The sequence below is a fragment of the Entelurus aequoreus genome, linkage group LG04, assembly GCF_033978785.1.
Source record: "Entelurus aequoreus isolate RoL-2023_Sb linkage group LG04, RoL_Eaeq_v1.1, whole genome shotgun sequence".
In the NCBI taxonomy this organism is placed as follows: domain Eukaryota; kingdom Metazoa; phylum Chordata; class Actinopteri; order Syngnathiformes; family Syngnathidae; genus Entelurus; species Entelurus aequoreus.
The window spans coordinates 61,219,975-61,242,734 of NC_084734.1; the positions used below are offsets into that span (position 1 = coordinate 61,219,975).

A 22,760-nucleotide genomic window follows, 5' to 3' on the forward strand; every position below is an offset into this window, starting at 1 on the left:
CTAATACTCATACTTGCCAACCCTCACAGGAGACTCCCAACTTTCAGTGACCCTCCCAAAAACCATCAAGTCTGCTATTCTTCCAGTCCAACAAGTGCTGGCCTAGTCACATAATATGTGCGGCTGCACGCACGCACGCACGCGCACGCGTGAATGCAACGCATACTTTATCAACAGCGATACAGGTTACACTGAGGGTGCCCGTAAAAAACAACTTTAACACTGTTAGAAGTATACGCCACACTGTGAACCCACACCAAACAAGAATGACAAACACATTTCGGGAGAACATCCGCACCGTAACACAACATAAACACAACAGAACAAATACCCAGAACCCTTTGCAGCAGTGACTCTTCCGGGACGCTACAAGGTGTGTGTGTGTGTGTGTGTGGTAGCGGGGGTGTATTTTGTAGCGTCCCGGAAGAGTCAGTGCTGCAAAGGGTTGTGGGTATTTGTTTTGTTGTGTTTATGTTGTGTTACGGTGCGGATGTTCTCCCGAAATGTGTTTGTCATTCTTGTTTGGTGTGGATTCACAGTGTGGCGTATATTTCTAACAGTGTTAATTCGGCCACCCTCAGTGTAACCTGTATCGCTTTTGATTAAGTATGCATTGCATTCACGTGTGTGTGCGTACAGAAGCCGCACATATCTTGTGACTGGGCCGGCACGTTGCTAGAATGGATGGAAAGCGGACGTGACGACAGCTCGTAGAGGACGTTAAATTAAGGCACGCCCCCAAGACTGTGGTCCAGGTGGACTACGAGATATAATGACTGATGAACACCTTCGTTCGATAATGAAGGTTGCCTCAGCTCAAAGCCTGAGCCCCGACATCAATGAACTAGCATCCAAGAAAAGATGGCAGGTATCTGGCTTGGGCACATCAGATTAGATCAGTGTGTTGCAAATTGAGCAGTTTAAAGTCCTGAATGGTTGGTTTATTCATTATTTTATTTTCAAATGTATTAGCCTGTGGAAAAAGTTAATGTTGATCGTTACTTCAGAAGGCTGCAAATAGAAAAGAGGCATTACATTTTTATTTAAATTGTATTTGATATGCCATTGATTTTTAATTATTAATATTATTATTTGAAACTCGATTTTGCATGTCACTATAAAGTTATATAAACCTTGCTTGTTCAATATTCAATGCAAAACTTGTTTGGGTCCCTATTAAAAGGTTAATTTGTTCAACCTTGGCCCGCGGCTTTGTTCAGTTTTAAATTTTGGCCCACTCTGTATTTGAGTTTGACACCCCTGTTGTAAGGTAATAGCACACATGGACTCACTTAAACAGGTCATATTCTGTATTTTTTTGTGTTTTTTTTTAAAAACTTCCTGGTGGTCAACATAACATGTAATGATTTTTTTTATGTCAAAATGTTGTATAGATTTTGTTTTACAGACCTTTTTCAAACCGCTTTCTGACCGTCTCTTCAGCATGTGCCGTTTTGTGGGCGGTCTTATTTACCTGCCAAAGCCTTCCTCCAGGCCAAACCCCCTTTGACTGCGTTTTCACCCCGTCAGCTATGTTGTAGCTTTTAGTGCTTCCATATTGAGTCTACTGACAGATGTAAGTTGGAACTATACGCTGCTTTAAATTAAGAATTAGGATGCATGTGCATGTACGAAACAGTCTGCCCCACAACAAGAAGATTGTGAAAAATAATTAACTCTGAATACAACTTGATAATAATGGTGGACTCCCGCAAAGCTCTTCGGGCAAACCTCTACCATGTATGGAGATATCTGCTGACATAACTAAGACAAAATATGTCACTAAAGTCTGAAATTCCAAACATTTCTTTTGGAGCAAGTTTGGTAGAAGGTATAATTGTTTTATAAAATATTTCCGTCATGACTCCATGGTTTGATTTCACATTTCCAGGACTTATGGGCATCCTAAATACATAACAGGTACCAGCAGGTAGGACAAGTTGGTTTTAAAGTTAAAGTTAAAGTTAAAAGTACCACTGATAGTCACACACACACTAGGTGTGGTGAAATTAACCTCTGCATTTGACCCATCTCCTTGTTCACCCCCTGGGAGATAAGGTGAGCAGTGAGCAGCAGCGGTGGCCACGCTCGGGAATAATTTTGGTGATTTAACCCCCAATTCCAACCCTTGATGCTGAGTGCCAAGCAGGGAGGTAATGGGTCCCATTTTTTATAGTTCATTTGCATTTAACAACTTCTCAAAACTAACTAAAAAACATATTTTCATGTTACGTAGAACAAAATGAACTGTTATTTTATTTATTTTTTTAAATCATGTGACCCATTTAAGAACAATGATGTGAGTGACATGTCTTCAATATCATCATTGCGAAAATGCCTTTACACACAGGTGATGTCCACCTCTGTTACGGCTCAGACACCACGACACCAGGCAGAACATTTCTGGGTCAAATGAATCACCTCATTCCATGTCAGTTTGTTATTGATGCAATTGTCAAACCGCTTTTAACATGCTGCAACAATCCTTTTCATATTTCCCTGTGCTGTTGTGTGTGTGTGGACGAGAAATCTAAAAAATGCCAATAACCGAAAACGCAAAATGAATTACTCTCCAAATCAGCTTGTAATCCACCATATCCTCCTTGTCAATAAATCAAGTACACCCTCCTTGCAATTACCCTCCACTGATCAGGCCAGCCTGCTGCAGGGTGCATTGAGTTATGGTGCTAATAGAGGGGGATGTATCCCGGCCAGCAGGCAGCATGTTTATACCTGGATGGAGCTGCAGATTAATCTGACTATCAATCTAACTAACAGGCAGCAAGGGGAATGTAGACACCTGCGTATTCTGAGATGTCCACACAACTTCCTGTTCAAGCACACAAGCTACCTTATACTTGTGGCTGTTACTGTTGCTTGTGCTTGGTTTATTAATGCAATATTCTATTTCATGAGTTAGTGAAGGCCCTCTACTGTTTTTGCTTTACTCTATGAGGTCCTTCTTAAATCTTTGAATTATTGTGTTACACTCATACAGCATTGTTAGGTGAGTACATTTAGCCATAGTATAGCAACATTCATAAATCATGTTTCCACGCAGTTGTTTATTACTGAGGTGATCCTCCCATCACTGTGACTCTCTCTATGTGAATGCACACTTTATTATGTGGCACTATAATACTGTATAGTTTTAACATATTGAGTAACATGAAACAGTGAATCATACAGGGTATTCTTAGAAATTGGATGATCGCTCAAATGATTTAAACACTAACAGGTAGGATATGATGACAAATATCTTATTAAAGGGGAACTTGATTTTTTTAATTGTGTGCCTATTGTTCACAATCCTTATGAGAGACAAGAAGACATAGATTTTTTTTGTTGCATTCTAATTTGTAATAATCATCCTATTATTAGGTGGCTAGCAATGCAGCTAATGTGAGCAATCCTTTCTGCCTCTTAATTAAAGAATGCATACAAACCGCCAACAATTCATATATGTTCTGTAACCTGTATAAAAACCAAGCTGCAGAGACATTGTTATTGTCAGAGCAAACACTGAGGAACTCTTTTTCTAGCGTACTAACACATCTGGCAACGACATGCAACGACATTACCCATAAGCCAGCTTCTGCGTCAGCAGCTGAATGGCTTTTGAGTACCGTAATTTCCGGACTATAAGCCGCTACTTTTTCCCCTCGTTCTGGTCCCTGCGGCTTATACAACGGTGCGGCTTATTTACGGCCTGTTCTTCTCCGACATCGACGAAGAGGATTTCGGTGGTTTTAGTACGCAGGAGGAAGACGATGACACAATGATTAAAGACTGACTTTTCATATACCGGTAGGCTGGTTATTTTGATAACGTACAAGCGAGCACTTTGTATTACTTTGCACCGTTGTATTATTTTTACTCTGCACGAATGCTGTTCGCCATGTCAGAGGTGAGAAAGTTTGATTGAATGATTGAAATATTTATTGTTAATAAATGGGACGCTTTGCGTTCCCAAACAGTCATCTCTGTCCCGACAATCCCCTCCGTGGTAGCAAGAACCCCTATATACTACGGTAATTACACATCAAAACCCTGCGGCTTATAGTCGGGTGCGGCTTATATATGGAGCAATCTGTATTTTCCCCTAAATTTACCTGGTGCGGCTTATAGTCAGGTGCGGCTTATAGTCCGGAAATTACGGTACACAATCTACAACACAATGCGATAGGACACCGATCTGTACTGACTGAAAAAACAATCATATTACAATATCTCTAAAGTATTAGCCCACATGTCATGTTTTTTTTATACACAGCTAGCTCGACAGTGTATGTATTGTTACTAACAAGCATAAAGTGCTGCATGTATCATGATCAATATTATAATGACACAGTTGTCTGTTTGGTCAAGCTGGACAGAAACGTTTTTACCGGCACACCATTTATGTCAGCAAAGCTTGGCTCCAAATTCCACATTTATGCCGGTCCTCACTCTCTCGGCTCCTATCTGCACCAACGTTTCACCCTCTTTTCGTTCTCGCTTATATAAGCAGCAGTTCATCTTTCGTATATTCAGGTTAAAAAAAGACATGGTTGTAAATCCTCATTTGTCCAAAAATAGTTGTCTTTGTTGTCTATTACCAAGTCTGCCATGATTAGAACACAGACGTGATTGTTTCCAGAAGTAGGAACACAAATGTGTTGCCCGAAGTCAGAGGTGCGCTGCTATAGGAACGGAAATAAAAGCGCTGAGGAAGGAAGGAAGGAACTTTATTGTCATTGCACAAGTACAACAAAATTTCATAAGCTATACTGAGTTCCGGTAATACTTGTAATGACCAAAATATGGAGCATATTGTACATTTGACATACTATGTAATTAATGTGTTGGATAGATAGTACTTTATTTACATTTACTACATTACTATAATTATATATACTGTATATATATATCTATATATATATATATATATATATATATATATATATACATATATATATATATATCTATACATATATATATACATATATATATATATATCTATACATATATATATACATATATATATATATCTATATATATATATATATATATATATCTATACATATATATATATATATATCTATATATATATATATATCTATACATATATATATATAGATATATATATATATATATATATATATATATATATATATATATATATATATATATATATATATATATATATATATCTACATATATATATATATATATATATATATATATACATATATATATATATATCTACATATATATATATCTACATATATATATATCTACATATATATATATCTACATATATATATATATATATATATATATATATATATATATATATATATATATATATATATATATATATATATATATATATATATATATATATATATATATATATTAGGGGTGTGCATCTCCACCTTAAATGGCAATTCGATATGAATCTCAATGCATGGGTTACCATACAATTCACTAACAATACTTTACGATTCAATGGTGGTTGTTTCGGGGGTATCACTAAACGTTCAGGTTTCAAAGAATAATTCTACATGATGCAGTTCATGTTAATTTGCTGTAGCTAAAAATAGTTTCTAGTATGAATTAACTGATGTTCTCCAAGGTTAAGAGTTAAGCACAGCTAAAATATATGTATGTAACTATGTTTTTAGATCTATGTCTTTATCATTTATGTTCAATTTCAGTTAAGTGTATTCCATTTATTGAGTTCATTGAAATGTCTGTCCTTTCTATTGAGCAAATATATACAGAGGTTGCTGACTGTAGGGGTGTAGTTACAGTATTTCAATGGATTAAGTCCATACCACCTGATTTTGCACCTCATGACTTACAGCCATGGCCAACAATCACTGGCAGTGCAGTAAGTGTCATGTCCTTCATATAATTAGGTGAGAAGGAAGGCTTTGAAAGTTAGGACTTAGAATTGGCATGTAGCACATTCAGTTTTCTTGGGACTCATTCCAGCCAAATAACTTTAATATATGCACAGATATGACCATTCAGGCTATAATTTCAGCCTAAATTTTGGTCAGAGATAAAGTAACAGAAAATAACCACAGGGTACAAGATTTGGATGTTGATCACAGACATCCAGTTTCAATTAAGGGTTTTGAACCTTGTTTTTTCTTCACATAGCTGTGGAAACATTACGTTTAAAGAGCCATGGCTACCACACAAGCAACATATTTTTTACACGTCATCGAAAAAGAAGACAAAGTATTGATGATTGCTGGGCCAAATCATTGACCACAAAGGCTAATTAAATGATAACACCCTGCATTACAAAGAAGAGATCATACTCACTAGGCTGCCTCTATTGAGTGACCTCTTTTCTTAAATGACTCATTGACATGAAGTGAACAACATCAATGGAATAGCTACAGCAGGGATTCTTATACAAGCCAATGAGTCAGGGGTCCGCAAAATCTGTTTTGCGAAACATGAACTGAGTTACGGCGTATCGTTAAAGGACAACATTTATAGGAACCAATAAGCCAATAAAACAAACATTCTGAGCATTACTGCTGCTGGTCTGAATAACAAAATGGACAAATATTCAAGTCCATTCACTTCTTCAAGGGATACAAAGGCCAAAGCGGCTAAGCTAACCAACATGAAGATCGGTTTTATTGACAATGATGGATGGCCAAAATGTGTCTCGATGTCCGGTAGGAAAGTCATGAATTGGTTGCTTGTGGATTTACCACAAAATGATTCTTGCTAGATTTCTGTGAAGACGTAATACGAGAGTACCATTCTTGTTTGCGAGTGTCTTCACGTGTCTACAAATCAATGAATTTATTCACACTGTCACAATGGTCTCTGACAGTTTCATCCATCCATCCATTTTCTATCGCAAAATTCAGCAAGTAATAACATTTTTATCACAAAACGGGTTCATTTGAATTATTCCAGTTTTCTTACTATTTCTGTAAGATTTGAGATTTGTAATTTTAAAATTTAAATATGAAAAGTAAATTTATATGGAACAGGTCTAAAGTACTGTGGTACTTTCGTCTTTAGTCATCCGTACTAAAAGAGCTGAATGGCCCAAAAACGGATGCAATATTTTCTAAATTAAATCATGTTCCAGACAAGCAAAAATATTAACACATCTTATTGAGAATAATTATAGTTTTAAATGCATACAAAAATTGATTCATGTACTTTAATTGAACACTAGTGCCATTAAGGAAGAGAGAATGAGGGTGTCATGACCTGCCACACAGGTCAGACATTGTATATTGTTTATCCTGTGTTTAATATTTATTTCTGTTTCAGCGCTCCATGCTTCCCTTCTTGTCACTTCCTGCTGTGAGGGATTACAAGCTTGCCGGGAGGACTAATTAGAAAAGTTTATGTACCAGTGTTGCCTGCCTTTCGACTCTCGTTCATTGTTTAATGTTCATGTTTTTTATGCCACGTAGGTTTTCTGTTTTTTTCACTTGTGGACTGCTGTGGTCCCTGTTTACTAACTTCGTCCTAGTACCTATTAAAGGGAACTTCTGCTTTGCACTTTGCCTGCCTTCTCTGCATCCTGAGATCACGCCAACAAAAGCTGAGATGTGCCATTGTGACATAGGGAGAGGAGAGCCACAAGTTATTTTATTTTGTAAAATTGTATTTTTCAGACCTTACACAACTTTATTTGGCCCCATGGTGGATTATTTTGCAGTCATACTGAAAGAAAGCACAGAGACACTCGCGTATCAGATTCTGCAAAACACCATGCAGGCAAACTGACTAGTTTGCTTTTGTTTTTTAGCTGTACATTAATCGAGACGGTGTACAAAAACTGAATCATACGAAAACAGAGATGCCACTGTATTTAGGTTGGTATTTGGAAAAGTAATGGCATCAGGCAGATTTTTTTAAATGGGTATGAAAATATAAATGTGTTTTTTCCATGCTCTCATGGTCCCTGATCCACAGTATATAGACCAGTATCTCTAGCATTACGCCACCTTCATCTTTTCACACTTTTCTTTGTTTTCCAGCCTCTCTCTATAGCTTTCCAAGTCAGATTACATTTCAGAACACCTTAAAAAATATTGAATTTCAAAGCAATACAACGTTTTTGGGTTTTTTCCCCTCTCCCTCAAAAGGCTGAGCTCAGGTTTTCAAGCTGGCATGGACTGGCACACGGCCCAAACTGGCATGAAAATGGTTCCGAATCGATGGCTGCCAAGTCATTGAGAACAGCCAAAGACACTTCAAATGACCACTCCCTCCCATTACCTCTAACTCTCATACTGTCTTTGTGCAGGCTTGCTCCCGCTTGCTAGCTTTATCCCTAACATCTGATAAATAGAAAGGTTAAACATTTATCTAGCACCACTAAACACCCCTGTGACAACTACTGTATGTGCGAGTTTCTTTTGTGCGAGCTCCGACAGAAGTGTGTGCATGCTATAAAGAGAGACAGGTGGCTCAGTTTACTAGAAAGACCACTGGGGAGCAGCTGAGATGGAAGGAGGCTGCAGAGGAGCACACATCCTCAGGAAACAGATGGCTAACATTAATCAGATGTTCATTTGAATTCATTGACAAAAGCTAAACGGTGTAACAGCCATGAGATGAGAGAACACTGATATTTTAGGGAAGAAACTCTGAAACATAGTGGATATTTGTAAGCATTCAATGTGGCAACAATTTGAGGAAAGCGCCAAGTTTGTTTCCACCCACCACATTCTATTTTCTGAGCAAAGAAAAGACTCCTGAGACATAATTGGAATAATGTTATAATTTCTTCATACTGTATGTATTGTTTTAAGTGACAATAAAGGTGATATAAGGGACTGCAAATATACTTTCTGTAGGACATCACCTGCGCTCCAAGATCATTCTCTCATACTATACAATTCATTACATTTTCACAACATGTGGAGGGCCAATAAGACACTAGTTGCGGGCCAAAAATGATCCCCGGGCCGCACTATGGACAACCCTGAATTAGAACCTTTGTACTTAAGTCAACATATTTCAAGTTAAAGTTAAAGTACCAATGATTGTCACACACCCACACTAGGTGTGGTAAAATTTGTCCTCTGCATTTGACCCATCCCCTTGTTCACCCTCTGGGAGGTGAGGGGAGCAGTGGGCAGCAGTGGTGGCCGCGACCGGGAATCCTTTTTGGGGATTTAACCCCCAATTCCAACCCTTGATGCGGAGTGCCAAGCAGGGAGGTAATGGGTCCCATTTTTACAGTCTTTGGTGTGACTCGGCCGGGGTTTGAATTCACGACCTACCGATCTCAGGGCGGACACACATATTCAAATTTGTTTTGCCACTATTCAATAATAATTTGCAACTATATGACATTTTTTTTCTTGTTTATTCAAATACATATTGGTCAGCAGCCAAATGAATAAACAAATATGTGAATGTAAACAAAACTTAAAAATAAAAACAAATATTTAAATGTGAAGGAATTTTTTACCAAAGTGCAATTTTAGGATTATGATTTCACTTTGGACATTGAGCTGACAATATACTCATTAATTGAAGTTGGCTTAATTCAATCTTTGTAAACACAAGCGCTTTCTATTTCAACGTATTTGCAGGGTTGTTGCACCTCATTGGATTACAAACATCAACCTCTTCCAAAAAAAACTGGACACACTTTTGCACCTTGGCTGCATCTTGAATAGCTGTCCATAAAAATGATGAAAAGAAAGGGTAACAAAAGGGGATCCTCAGTGAAGTCCAACATTCCCAGTCATTGGTTTTGCATGTATAGGATGCGGTTAACATGTCATCATTCATCATTCACAGGATCATTTGCCTGTGACATCCTCTTAAGATGCACTCTGGTATTTGCTTGTGTATTGTTGCCAGTTAAATTGTCATTTCAGTTACTGTTAAAGAGCAAGTTTTTTACGTGTTGTGTTTAAAAGCCTATTCCAACAGCAAACCTTCCATTTACATACATCTCAGCTTTACAATCAGAGAATACTGCAATGTCTCATTGAATGCTGATTGATTTTTAATTTGCTTGACTTATATCTTATTTTCAGCTTTATAACTGCAACCTGACTTTGTGGATTGTTTCCAGTCTGATTTTGACACATTCTGAATTTGATGTTGTGCAAGGTGGCTGTTGACATTATTTACTTAGGAGCTCTCACAATAACCAAATTAATCATCACCATCTTTATTATACTGTGGGTTTGACTTTTGGATAATTTAAATCTTTGTACCGTATTTTTCGGAGTATAAGTCGCGCCGGAGTATAAGTCGCACCGGCCGAAAATGCATAATAAAGAAGGAAAAAAACATATATAAGTCGCATTTTTTGGGGAAATGTATTTGATAAAACCCAACACCAAGAATAGACATTCAAAAGGAACCTATTGACTACAACATCAGACTAAAATGGGGGTCTCGCGCAAGGCACTTAGGGTAAAAGTTTACCATATACGGAGATATCCGCTGAGGTCACCGATGGGAAAAACGTTACAAATGGGCCAAATTCCAAATGGCTTGTTTGGGGGAAGTTTGAAGGAAGGCAAGGTTGGTTTATAATTATCTCCGCAATGCCTCCATGGTTTGATTTCAAATTGTTGGGACTTATGCAGAACCCAAATACACAAAAACAGGTACCAATAGATAGAAAAGTTGGTTTTACGTAATAGAGCTGGCTCTTCAATGGGATCGTTGCAACAAAAATTTAAAATAAATGTTTTAATTCATACATTTTTGTAAGCATTTTCTTCTTTCTTCTTTAGCTCAGGCATTTTGGATGTAAATTGATGATTTTTAAAAAGCAGTTGAGTATTTTGTGTGTGCGTGCGTGTGCATGTGTTTGTGCGTGCATGTGTGTGTCTATTACTGATTGCCAGCGCATTAATTAACCAACCAAGGAAAAGGACGAAAAAAATAACAAGAACAGAGTGTTCAGATAGGCAGAGTTAAAATAAAAACTGTAATTAAACTGATTAATCATGCCAGTATTCTCTTATTTCGATTGAGCCGATAAGTTATTTTGAAGTGAAACACGGCGTGTTTTACATACATATAAAAAAAAGAGCAAATTCAAGGTAATTTATTGATTGAAGAGCATATAACCTGTAACCATGTATAGCAGTAGTCAGTGTTCTCATAATATAGGAATCCGATGGTACTGTAGGTTGGTGTGTGTGTGTGTGTGTGTGTGTGTGTGTGTGTGTGTGTGTGTGTGTGTGTGTGTGTGTGTGTGTGTGCGAGTGAGAGTGTTAATAACAGACCCTGAGACAATGACAGACACCAAACCCTAATTAGGTTGTCATGCTGAGAGAGAGGGCGAGCGGCAGACAGAGAGAGAGAGAGCTTATTAAGGAGGATAGGTGTCAGGCTCTGGCAGGAATAGGAGGTGGGTGGAGAACACGGGGGGAGCGAGGGGGAGTATGATGATGGTGTAAAAGAGAAGTGGGTGCAGGAGTGAATATTCGGCCAAAGATATACTGGGAGGGAGATGATCCAGGAGGCAAGATGCAGTGGATGAAAAGGGAGCTCGATGTGCAGAAGATGGGGCGATGGAGGCAGCTGGTGAGATGAAGGCAAAGCAGATTAGGTGTGGAAGAAAAAGGGAGTAGGGAGGAGGAGAGTAGGTTGTGCAGAGGAGGAAGCTAAAAAGGATCGGTTGGAGAGGGAGGATGGAGATTTAGGGTGCAATGCAAAAAAAGACTACTTCACCAAAGTGAAGTACACGTTTAAAGTGAGTTGTCAAAGAGGGTCCCTCTAGTGATCTTTAGTTTCTATAGGAATATAGGATAATATAGGATATCACACAATTTCCAGTTATTATACACACCATTATTCTAAAAAAAAAATCATAATATATATTAATATTATAATATATGTATCTGTTTTTGGGACATGCAGACGCAGCAGTACGTCCATCTATTCATTATATCTACTGCGTATCCTCATTAGGGTCACGGGTGAACTGGAACCTATCCCAGATGACTTTGGGCAAGAGGCGGAGTAGACCCCGGACTGGTAATCAGTCCAACACAGGGAACATATAAACAAACATATGCTCACAATTACACCTATGGCAATTTAGAGCTTTCCTTCAGTCCAGTGCATCTCAAATATTTTCTGTTACGCCCCCCCTAGTAAGAAGAAAATATTTTACGCCCCCCCCCCCCCCCTTCCCACTCTCCACCATGACAATAAATAATATACTTTGTCAGTAAAATTGTTATAACTATACCTCCACATAACAGTGTAAGTTTATTAACATTAAAGTACACCACACCCCCGTCTTCCCTCGTCTCCCACTGTGGTTACAGTGAAGCCTAGTGCTACAGTACATACGCTTTGTCATATTCTGGTATGGCAAAAAAAAGCGTGTTCCCCAAGGTCACACACCGTGCCCTCCCAGGGGGGCCTTTCTCACTATTTGATAAAGACTGCTTTATCCTAACATTTACATTTTTGGGATATAGAAAGATGTTCAGAGTGTTGCCCGTAAAAAAACCTAACAAAAAAAAAACACTTCCCAAAATATGTTCTAAGACACAGGTGTCAAACTCAAGGGCCAGGGGCCAGATGTGGCCCGCCACTTCATTTTATTTGGCCCTCGAAAGCCTAGAAATAATATGTATCAATAAAGTACTATAACTTTTCTCACTAAATGTATTATTTATTTCTATTTTGGGAGAAAACAAAATATATGTACTCCATGTATATGCAATTTATGTTAACTTAAATACAGTGTAATTATGCCAACATATATTATCAAACATTCAAACCATTTTTTAAATATAAATAAATATTAATACTAATTATTTCAAAGCAAGATATCCATCAAATTGTGCAATTTACTCAGTTTTGTTACATCATTTTTCTCTAAATGAAAAAAACTGTACTTTTTTTTACTGTAATAAACTGTGGAGCCATTTCGGCATTTACAGTAATACACCGAAAAATCTACAGTTGTTGATTTGCGTTAAAAATAAACAAAAACAAAAAAAATGGCAGCTCAGGTGCCAAAATATTACTGTGAAATTGCATTTTGTTTTATTTACGGTAAAAAAAACAAATGTAAGTTTTACAGTAAAATTCTGGCAACCGAGCTGCCTATTTTTTTTGCATAAAAACTGCAGTCATGTTTTTCCATTTACTGTAATATACACTAAAATTTGAGTTGAAATTAATGCAACTTACCATATATTTTTTAACATTTTAGTTTAAAAAAAATCTACTAATAAAATGCATTAATATTTGTGTAATAATAGTATTCACTGTTAGAAGCCAAACATAACTGCAATGTGGCCCTCAGTGAAAAGGACCTTGACACCTCTGTTCTAAGATGTTTGCAATGGCGTTAAATCATTTAAGCAAGCCTGGTTTTCTTACCCTTGTGGTAGTAACAAGTAATAGAAGAGTTGCCTAAACAGGAAAACTGTGTTCTGGTAACAACCAATTATTTAAAATAAATGAGAGAGATGTTAATTTTAAAGGGCACTTGGTGGACAGAACCTCTCTATGAATCTATTAGCAGTTAATCAGATGAACAAGTATGTTTACAGCTTAAGAGCAAACTATATCCAGAAACAAACAGGCAGCCAGTTTGAAGAAGAGTAAATATATTTACAGTTTTTTAATGTCTTATATTGTAAAGACATGTAGACCAGCTCTGATAAAAACATGCCAGTACAATAATATCCACTGCCATTGCCCGCAGACATCTTAAAAATGCTCTTTGGGCTGCCAAGAGGAAGGTAACTTTAAACATGCTGCAAGCATTATACACTGTACACCTTCCTTCATTCAAACCACTAATACTGGAGTAACATATGTATTCTTATATGTTTTCAGTTTTAAAACATATAATTTTGAACCAGTAACACACGCCATAGTTAACGAGCTGCCACGTTGAAGAGGATTTGTGAGCATATATTGTAATGTGTTTGACCGTGGTGGCCTTTGAGAAAGGGCAGCTGTTCAAAAGGATGTCAACTAAAGTTTTGATATTTTTTCAATGCTATTCCCTGTACACTTCAAATATTTTTTTTTATAAAAGGTAGTTTGTACCTTTCATTTGCAACCCATCATAAATACTCAAAATAAATGAAAAAAACAATGCAGATATTTATGCAAAATATGAAAGTATCAAGTAATTTGACCTTATTCAAATTTGTGGAAAAACCTGGTATTAGTATACTTTTTTTTTTCCAAATCCAATTGTTTTGATGACGATCCAAAACGGACCTAAATCCAATGTTGTTGTCGAGCAAATAGGTTTGATTACATCCTGACAAGCATAATATTTCCAAATGAAAAAGCTGATTGAAACGCAAATAACCTAAAATACTACAATCCAAATACCACGTGCTTAACAAAATATGCAAAATATAAAATTGGGTGTACTGTACATTGTTGTATGTGATTTACAATTGATAACTGGTGCAGACAGTCCAATTTAAATAGGGTTTTTGCGTGTACTATGCAGCTTTCACCATGTATATACTAATTTCCTGCACATCCACATTATCAGGCGCCTACCATTTTTGTTTTGCTATGTTTGAAACATTCAGCAGACAACATTGTACCACTTTTTATGGGCATTTTAGACGCAGTCCTGCGGTGCATCTACAATGGAACCCCCTTTTTTTTACACCCTGAAGATGCACTCATGGGAGACGCTGGCTGGCGCTAACTGCAAGCGTGCACTGCAATGTTCCAGATGCATGAAAATTCATATCACAAAAAGTTTTTTTTCCATATATAAAACAAACTTTATTAAAAAAAATGCCAGACACTAAAACGTATCAATTTAATTTACTTTAATAAGTCCTTCGGTAGCTATACAATTATAAAATTATATTGCTAAATAGTCGATATATTTAGTCACTGCCCCACAACAGTTTTAATCTTGATGAATCACACACTTAGCATGTGTTTTAATACATGCAAATCTTAAGTAGATCAGGCCCCAGTATAGACCTGCAAACATACAATGAGGGCTAAATCGCTAGGGTTAAGGAAAATATAAAAATAAAAATATTATGGATCTTCACAGACCTACTTCTTTACGGTGCATCCGGAAAGTATTCACAGCTCTTCACTTTTTTCACATGTTGTTATGTTACAGCCTTATCCTAAAATGGAAGACATTTATTTTTTGTCCTTAGAATTCTACAGAAAATACCCCATAATGTGATTTTTTTCTTTAATTTTGGCAAATTTATTAAAAATAATAAACTAAAAAAATACATGTACATAAGTATTCACAGCCTTTGCTCAATATTTTGTCGATGCACCTTTGGCAGCAATTACAGTCTTTTTGAAGACAATGCCACAATCTTTGGGGAGTTTTTCCTAAGAAATGGCTGACGTCTGGCCACTCTACCAACTGGGCCTGATTGGTGGATTGCTGCAGAGATGGTTGTCCTTCTGGAAGTTTCTCCTCTCTCTGCAGAGGAATGCTGTAGCTCTGACAGAGTGACCATCGGGTTCTTGGTCACCTCACTGACTAGTCCAGGGGTCGGCAACCCGCGGCTCCGGAGCCGCATGCGGCTCTTTGACCACTCTGATGCGGCTCAGCTGCATACTTGCCGACCCCCCGATTTTCCCAGGAGATTTATGGATCTCAGTGCCTCTCCTAGAAAACTCCCAGGGCAAATATAATCCTATTTTCACTCTAATTACTAAATTAAGGGCGTGCCCTAATTGCACTGCAGTAATCGTCCTCTATAGCATTTACAAACAGCGTGCCAGCCCGGCCACATGTTGTATGTAGTAGGGATGTGCGTATCGATCCTGTGGTATCGATATGTCGATACTCACACGCTACTCATTTGGCATCACTTTTCTGAAAAAAGTATCGATATAAACCAAAAAAACGGCGTGTGGGGGGTGCAAGCATCACTTTCAGATGTTTTTGATTACTTACTTAACTTACTATGTGCTGGGACACCCCTGTACCTGGCAGAGTATAGAGCTGGCCCAGTCACGTCACAGGAGACAGCGAATGAGCGTCGTCAACGTGCAACACACACACAGCCAGCCGACAGCGATGCAGCCAGGCATATCCAGTGTTGTCCAATTGTTGGCTTAAAACAGGCATTGTTTTTTTTTTTTTAGTAATGTTTACTGAATATTTTTGTTTAAATGATTATCCTAAATTCAAATAATTTCCACACAGGGGAATTTACTGTTAGTTGAAAATTGCTTGAATATTTAAAACAAGATAAGAAAGAGATACAATTTGGAGATTCTTCATCTTTGCATTAGTTTTATTTTTTTCCAAGAAAATCTTGAAATATATGATTGAATGTGATTTTGGTTTTAATCTGTAACATCATTTCTTACATTTCGAAAACATTAGCCTATTTCATATTTCATTAATTGCTAATTATATCACAAACTTTAAAAAATAACTGCAGCTTCTTGCGATTCAGATTTGACAGTTAATTGGAAAGCCCTAATATCTAATTATTATTATATATAATATATAATTATTATTATATATAATATTTAATTTATTTTATATATTTATGTTATTTATTTTAATTTTACTTTTATTATATATTGACCATAATAAATGTGGTATAAATGGTCTGTATTTGTCTTGTGATTTGTCTTAAATAATAACAATAGTAATAATATTTTTGACTGACAAAAATTGCCCATAAGAAATTAATGGTATCGTATCGGTATCGATTAAAAGGCAATATCAAGTATCGGTATCGTATCGAATCCTAAAAGTGTGGTATCGCTTATCCCTAGTATGTAGCATTTAGACAGCAAAGCATACTTAGTCATCGGCCACACAGCTTACACTGACGGTAGCCGTATAAAACAACTTTAACACTGTTACATTACAAATATGCGCCACACTGTGAACCCACACCAAAAAAGAATGAAAAACACATTTCTGGAGAACATCCGCACCGTAACACAACATAAACACAACACAACCAATACCCAGAATCCCATGCAGCCCTAACTCTTCCGGTCTAGATTATACACCCCCGCTACCTACAAACCCCCCCACACATCAACCCTCCCCCCCTCCGTGCGTCGGTTGAGCGGAAGAGTTAGGGCTGCATGGGATTCTGGGTATTTGTTGTGTTGTGTTTATGTTGTGTTACAGTGCAGATGTTCTCCAGAAATGTGTTTGTCATTCTTTTTTGGTGTGGGTTCAAAGTCTGGCACATATTTGTAACGTAACAGTGTTAAAGTTGTTTTATACGGCTACCGTCAGTGTAAGCTGTGTGGCTGTTGAACTAGTACGCCTTGCTGTCACTTACGTGAGCAAGCTGAAGCTGTATTCTACATGTGGTCGAGCAGGTACACTGTTTGGGCAGGCTGTAGAGGGCGCCAAAAGCATTGCCATCACGCCCTGATATTCGGGAGTCTCCCGGAAATAATGAGAGGGTTGGCAAGTATGACGCTATCAAGCGCCATTCATTCAAAACTCGCGGGCCGAACTAACATCAAATTTCCATATTAAGGTGCGTGCCGGTGCGTGTGTCTGAGACCCCTGGTTAACATAGCACAAAGCAATTTAAGCTTTGTATGCGGTGTTTTTCATTTTAAATTTTAAATTTTTTTTGTGGCTCCCATTATTTTCTTTAATTTGTGAAACTTGCCAAAATGGCTCTTTGAGTGGTAAAGGTTGCCGACCCCTGGACTAGTCTAAGATGACTTCAGCAATGTACAGAGACATCCTGAATATAAACCAACGCTTCCCATCCAACCTGATGGAGCTTGAGAGGTGCTGCAAAGAGGAATGGGTGAAACTGGCCAAAGATACAGTAGGTGTGCCAAGCTTATGGTATAATATTCAAAAATACTTGAGACTGAAATTGCTGCCAAAGGTCTAACAACAAAGTATTAAGCAAAGGGTCTAAATACTTATGTACATTTTGAATACATTTTCAATGTTCAAAACAACATTTTTCACATTGTCATTATGGGGTATTGTCTGTAGAATTTTGAGGACAAAAATAACTATATTCCATTTTGGAATAAGGATGTAACATAACAAAATGTGGAAAAAGTAAAGCGTTGTGAATACTTTCCGGATGCACTGTACCTACAAAGAAGTGATCTCAACAATGCCTCGTTTGAGATGTGAGTGTGATGTTTCACACAATAATATAGGTAGGTGTCTCCACTTTACCTTAGTACGCAGGTGTAGAAGCCATTATCTTCCATTTCTGCAGACCTGAACCAGATTGAGTCATCTTCTTTACTCAGCCTATGGCCTGAGAAGATAATGGGCTCCTGGAAGGTGCAGAATAAATGCAGAATGAATATGACTTGCTGAAATACATTTATCTTCATTAAAATTCATTGCAGCGTTGGTCGTTTGGTATTTTAAACATGAAGGTATGTATTAAGAAAAAATTAAGGAATGTTTGGTTTTAACAGAATACATACCTGAAAACTAAAAACAGACCAGAGCAATCTGGAATCATTTTAATTCAAAGAGGTCGAATATATAAAAAAAAAAACTATGAATAATGACCATCAATATGGAGGGAAAAACTAAAACCGAACCAGCTACACTTTAAATAAAATGTATGAATGCACACTATCATGATTATTTTTTACTAAACAATGTGTCAAAACCAGTGTTCTAATTGCACATTTAATAAATACTATGGATGTTCCGATATGGGTTTCATGCTGCTGATCCTGATCATCCATGAGTGAGATCGGCTGATACCAATACTGATACTAATCACAGGTATCAACTGTATTTTTTTCGATTTATTTATTAGTACTATTGACAGTTTAACAATATTAACACAAAACGCACAATAGTTACATATTCTCTTTCTCGACCGCAAATGGGCCGATACTGATCGTGGCAGATTGGTCAGCACAGTCCTAATACATAAGATTAAAACGATTAATTTCAACTAAATTGGACACTGAAAAAATATAATTTGCTGTCCATCCCTTCATCTTAAAATTTGAATTTGAAAATGTGTTACATTGATCCCTTTAGTGGTACGCCAAATAATCACTTAACAAAATATTCAAACAGTGTTACCGTTCAAAATGTGTGTAATGTGACAGTGGCCAAAACATTGGGATTACTTGTCAAATAAAACCTCTCTCTTGTTTTTAATGAATACTTGGGCCAACTACACTCCTGTATTTTAATGTTGGTCATTATGGTGGTACTTGGAGAGTCAAGTTTTTTCTGAGGTAGTACTTGGTGAAAATAAATACAGAACCACTGAATTATATTATACCATCAATTATGCTGAATCCTTCAGAAGTTATATCTTTTTTACATATTTGTGTTATTACTGTAACTTTATGTTCTTAAAAATCTATATAGAAATTGTGGTTAAAATGTACACTTTAGTAGTTTCTCTGGGTAAACTCAGTACTGTTATATGTTAACCCCTCTGAAAAAAGTGAAATATTCCACTAGTCACATGGTCCACAGGAAGTGGCATCATTCAGATCCCCTGCAGGCCAAAAACAAGTTAACTGATTTATTTTCTGTATATTCGATATTATTTCAGCTATGACAAGGGAGGTGTTTTTACGTTATTTGTTTGTTTAAAATACGATTTTCTGTTGAATCACTGTGCTTTGTGTCTAGGGTTGTCCCGAAACCGATATTTTGCTACCAGTATCAACATGTATTTTGATACTTTTCAATACTTTTCAAAATAAATTGGATCATAAAAAATAATATTTTTTGGCTTAATTTTAACAAGAAATCTTTTGATACATTAAACATTTGATTCTTATTGCACTCAAAGAACCATTTTAGAAGATTTAAATTACAAGGCATTAAACACACTGGGCTTTTCTTGTTGCACTGAAAGAACAATTTACAATTATACATATTAAACACCGGAAAAGGGTGGAGTGTCATCTCCGGGTTGCGGAGGAGACCCTGCCCCAAGTGGAGGAGTTCAAGTACCTCGGAGTCTTGTTCACGAGTGAGGGAAGAGTGAAACGTGAGATCGACAGGCGGATCGGTGCGGCGTCTTCAGTAATGCGGACGCTGTATCGATCCGTTGTGATGAAGAAGGAGCTGAACCAGAAGGCAAAGCTCTCAATTTACCGGTCGATCTACGTTCCTACCCTCACCTATGGTCATGAGCTTTGGGTTATGACCGAAAGGAAAAGATCACGGGTACAAGCGGCCGCAATGAGTTTCCTCCGCCGGGTGGCGGGGCTCTCCCTTAGAGATAGGGTGAGAAGCTCTGCCATCCGGGGGGAGCTCAAAGTAAAGCCGCTGCTCCTCCACATCGAGAGGAGCCAGATGAGGTGGTTTGGGCATCTGGTCAGGATGCCACCCGAACGCCTCCCTAGGGAGGTGTTTAGGGCACGTCCGACCGGTAGGAGGCCACGGGGAAGACCCAGGACACGTTGGGAAGACTATGTCTCCCGGCTGGCCTGGGAACGCCTCAGGATCCCCCGGGAGGAGCTGGACGAAGTGGCTGGGGAGAGGGAAGTCTGGGCTTCCCTGCTTAAGCTGCTGCCCCCGCGACCCGACCTCGGATAAGCGGAAGAAGATGGATGGATGGATGGATATATTAAACACAACCTGCCATAATCTAGGATAAGGTTAGAATATAATAAAAAGCTTTACTGACATTGTTTTAAATGCTTTATGATTATGATTGCCACTATTGGTCTGTGCTTTAAGACAAATACAATATTAGTAAATACTAAAAACAAAACTATGTATAAAAGTACACATATAAGACATGTAGCAGGTAAAACACTTATTCTTCAAGATAAAACACAAATTGTAGCATTTTTTTTTTACAAAAGTCAGTCATTTCACTTGCATTAGTTTGTGCTACATGGGTGGTTTGGACTCCGCTAATATTTGGCATGAAACCAAGCAGCTGTCCGCACGTCTACGATATGTGCAGAGTGGGGGAGATAGTTAACTACATGACCTTTAAACTCATTTTGCACGTCTCGATTATTGTTATCACAATGTTTATCTAACTTTGAAGCAAATATTGTAATACTTTATTCATGCCACCTTTGGCGAGACATGTTTTAAAGCACCTCCTGTAACCTAATAACTCCATATTGCGCTTCAGGCACCATCTTTGTTAACCAGTAGAATTTCCTTTATTTGCCATTTTTCCTCTGCATGCTATTTCTGCATGTGTACTCTGTGAGTGTGTGCGAGCTGACACAGTCAACATGCTCCTCGGCTCAGCAACGTCACCACTGCACGGAAGGATGTGGATAGAAAAAATACAGATAATTTTCAAAGGCAGTATAGTACCGTTTTCAATTCATAAGTACCGCGGAACTTTTGAGTACCGGTATAGAGGGGTTTGGATTTACCTCAATTGTGGCAGTTGACAAGGCCACACGTCGTCGGCATTATGAGTATTACTGGATAAATTGTTTGCAACAATTAGCGTTTCACACACAAATGAGTCACCGGTGTGTATTATCAATTTTAGAGTTGGAAAAATATACACATGTTAGTTTATTTTTAGAGTTATAACCAGCAATCTGATAGAGAGACGCCATTATATTCCTGGTGTTTACAAAGTGTACAGTATACAACAGTATAGTGTATGTAATATCACAATGTAAGAGGTACATAGGCACCGTAGCTGGGGGGAGGCAACTTTTAGAGATGTATGAGGTTATTGAACAGGTTCATTCATTCTGTAAGCATTTCACATTCAGTAAGCTGCCAATAGGATCAGGTTTATTTAATTTCATGCAACACAGCAGATTTTTTTGATGAATGTGTTTTCTATGAACGCCATACCTACTGCACAATGCCTGTAACCTCATTTTGCCTCTGGAAAATTAATACGCCAACAAACCTTTGAGATTTTATTTTTTTTATTTTTTTTACCTCTGCATCTCCTTTGTTCTTGTACCAGATGAGACGCAGTTTGGCGTTGGTGGCCATGGTGTAGTTGGTGCGGATGTAGCTGTAGAACAAGGCACATTTCACTCGTGCTGGTTCACCAGCCAGAACGTGGTACTCCTTCAGATCCACTGACCAGTCGATACACCCATCAACTGATGGAAGAAATACAGAATACCACATAAATTGACATTGCAGTGACATACAAAATCTCCATTAAACTGTTAAAAATAATGTGGGTAACACTTTAGTATGGGGAACACATATTCACCATTAATTAGTTGCTTATTAACATGCAAATTAGTAACATATTGGCTCTTAATTAGTCATTATTAAGTACTTATTAATGTCTTATTCTGCATGGCCTTATTATACAACCAGTAAGCCATTAACTACGAGTCTTCCCTCAATAACTTCAGAAGTATTGCTTATTAGTAACCCTAACCCTTATATGTTCCCCTAGTGTCCACATAACTCTAAATTAAGTTTTTGTTACTTTAATAAGCAACTAATTAATTGTGAATGTGTTCCCCATACTAAAGTGTTACCATAATTTATTTTGAAATAGTTGTCTTTATAAGGAAACACATTTGAAAAAAGAGAAAAGAACAGAAAATGTGACATTACATATTCAATGAAAGGAAAAAGAGGTAAAGGAGGCAAAATATACTGTATCGGCAATGTTCGAGTGAGACTTGGGTACCTGGAATGAACCACAAACAAGTTGCTTTTACATTCATTCTCTTCCATATTGTATTTTCTTTTGCCCTCACTCGCATGCTCCTGTGACTTATACTTTCTCCTTAGTCTCAGGCTAAGATACATGCTCCCTGTTCAAAGTGCCTGAGGCACTTACTGTGAGGCCTTAAAATAAAACAGTACTGTCCTGAAGAGATAAAGCTTTCTGACCTGCCATACA

The 22,760-nt window shown here is 37.5% G+C and overlaps 1 protein-coding gene across 3 annotated transcripts in view; it reads right to left on the reverse strand.

The window, feature by feature from the left end:
* Nucleotides 1-22,760, reverse strand: part of il1rapl2 (interleukin 1 receptor accessory protein-like 2) — a 631,449-nt gene that overhangs the window by 227,483 nt on the left and 381,206 nt on the right. For 2 of the 3 annotated variants that reach the window (XM_062045414.1, XM_062045413.1), the window contains exons 3-4: nt 21,827-21,996; nt 18,134-18,237 (exon numbers count right to left, since the gene is read on the reverse strand). In XM_062045414.1, coding sequence (XP_061901398.1) covers nt 18,134-18,237; nt 21,827-21,996 — 274 coding nt within the window. The remainder of the gene's footprint in view (nt 1-18,133; nt 18,238-21,826; nt 21,997-22,760) is intronic. The other variant, XM_062045415.1, reaches the window with a different exon arrangement.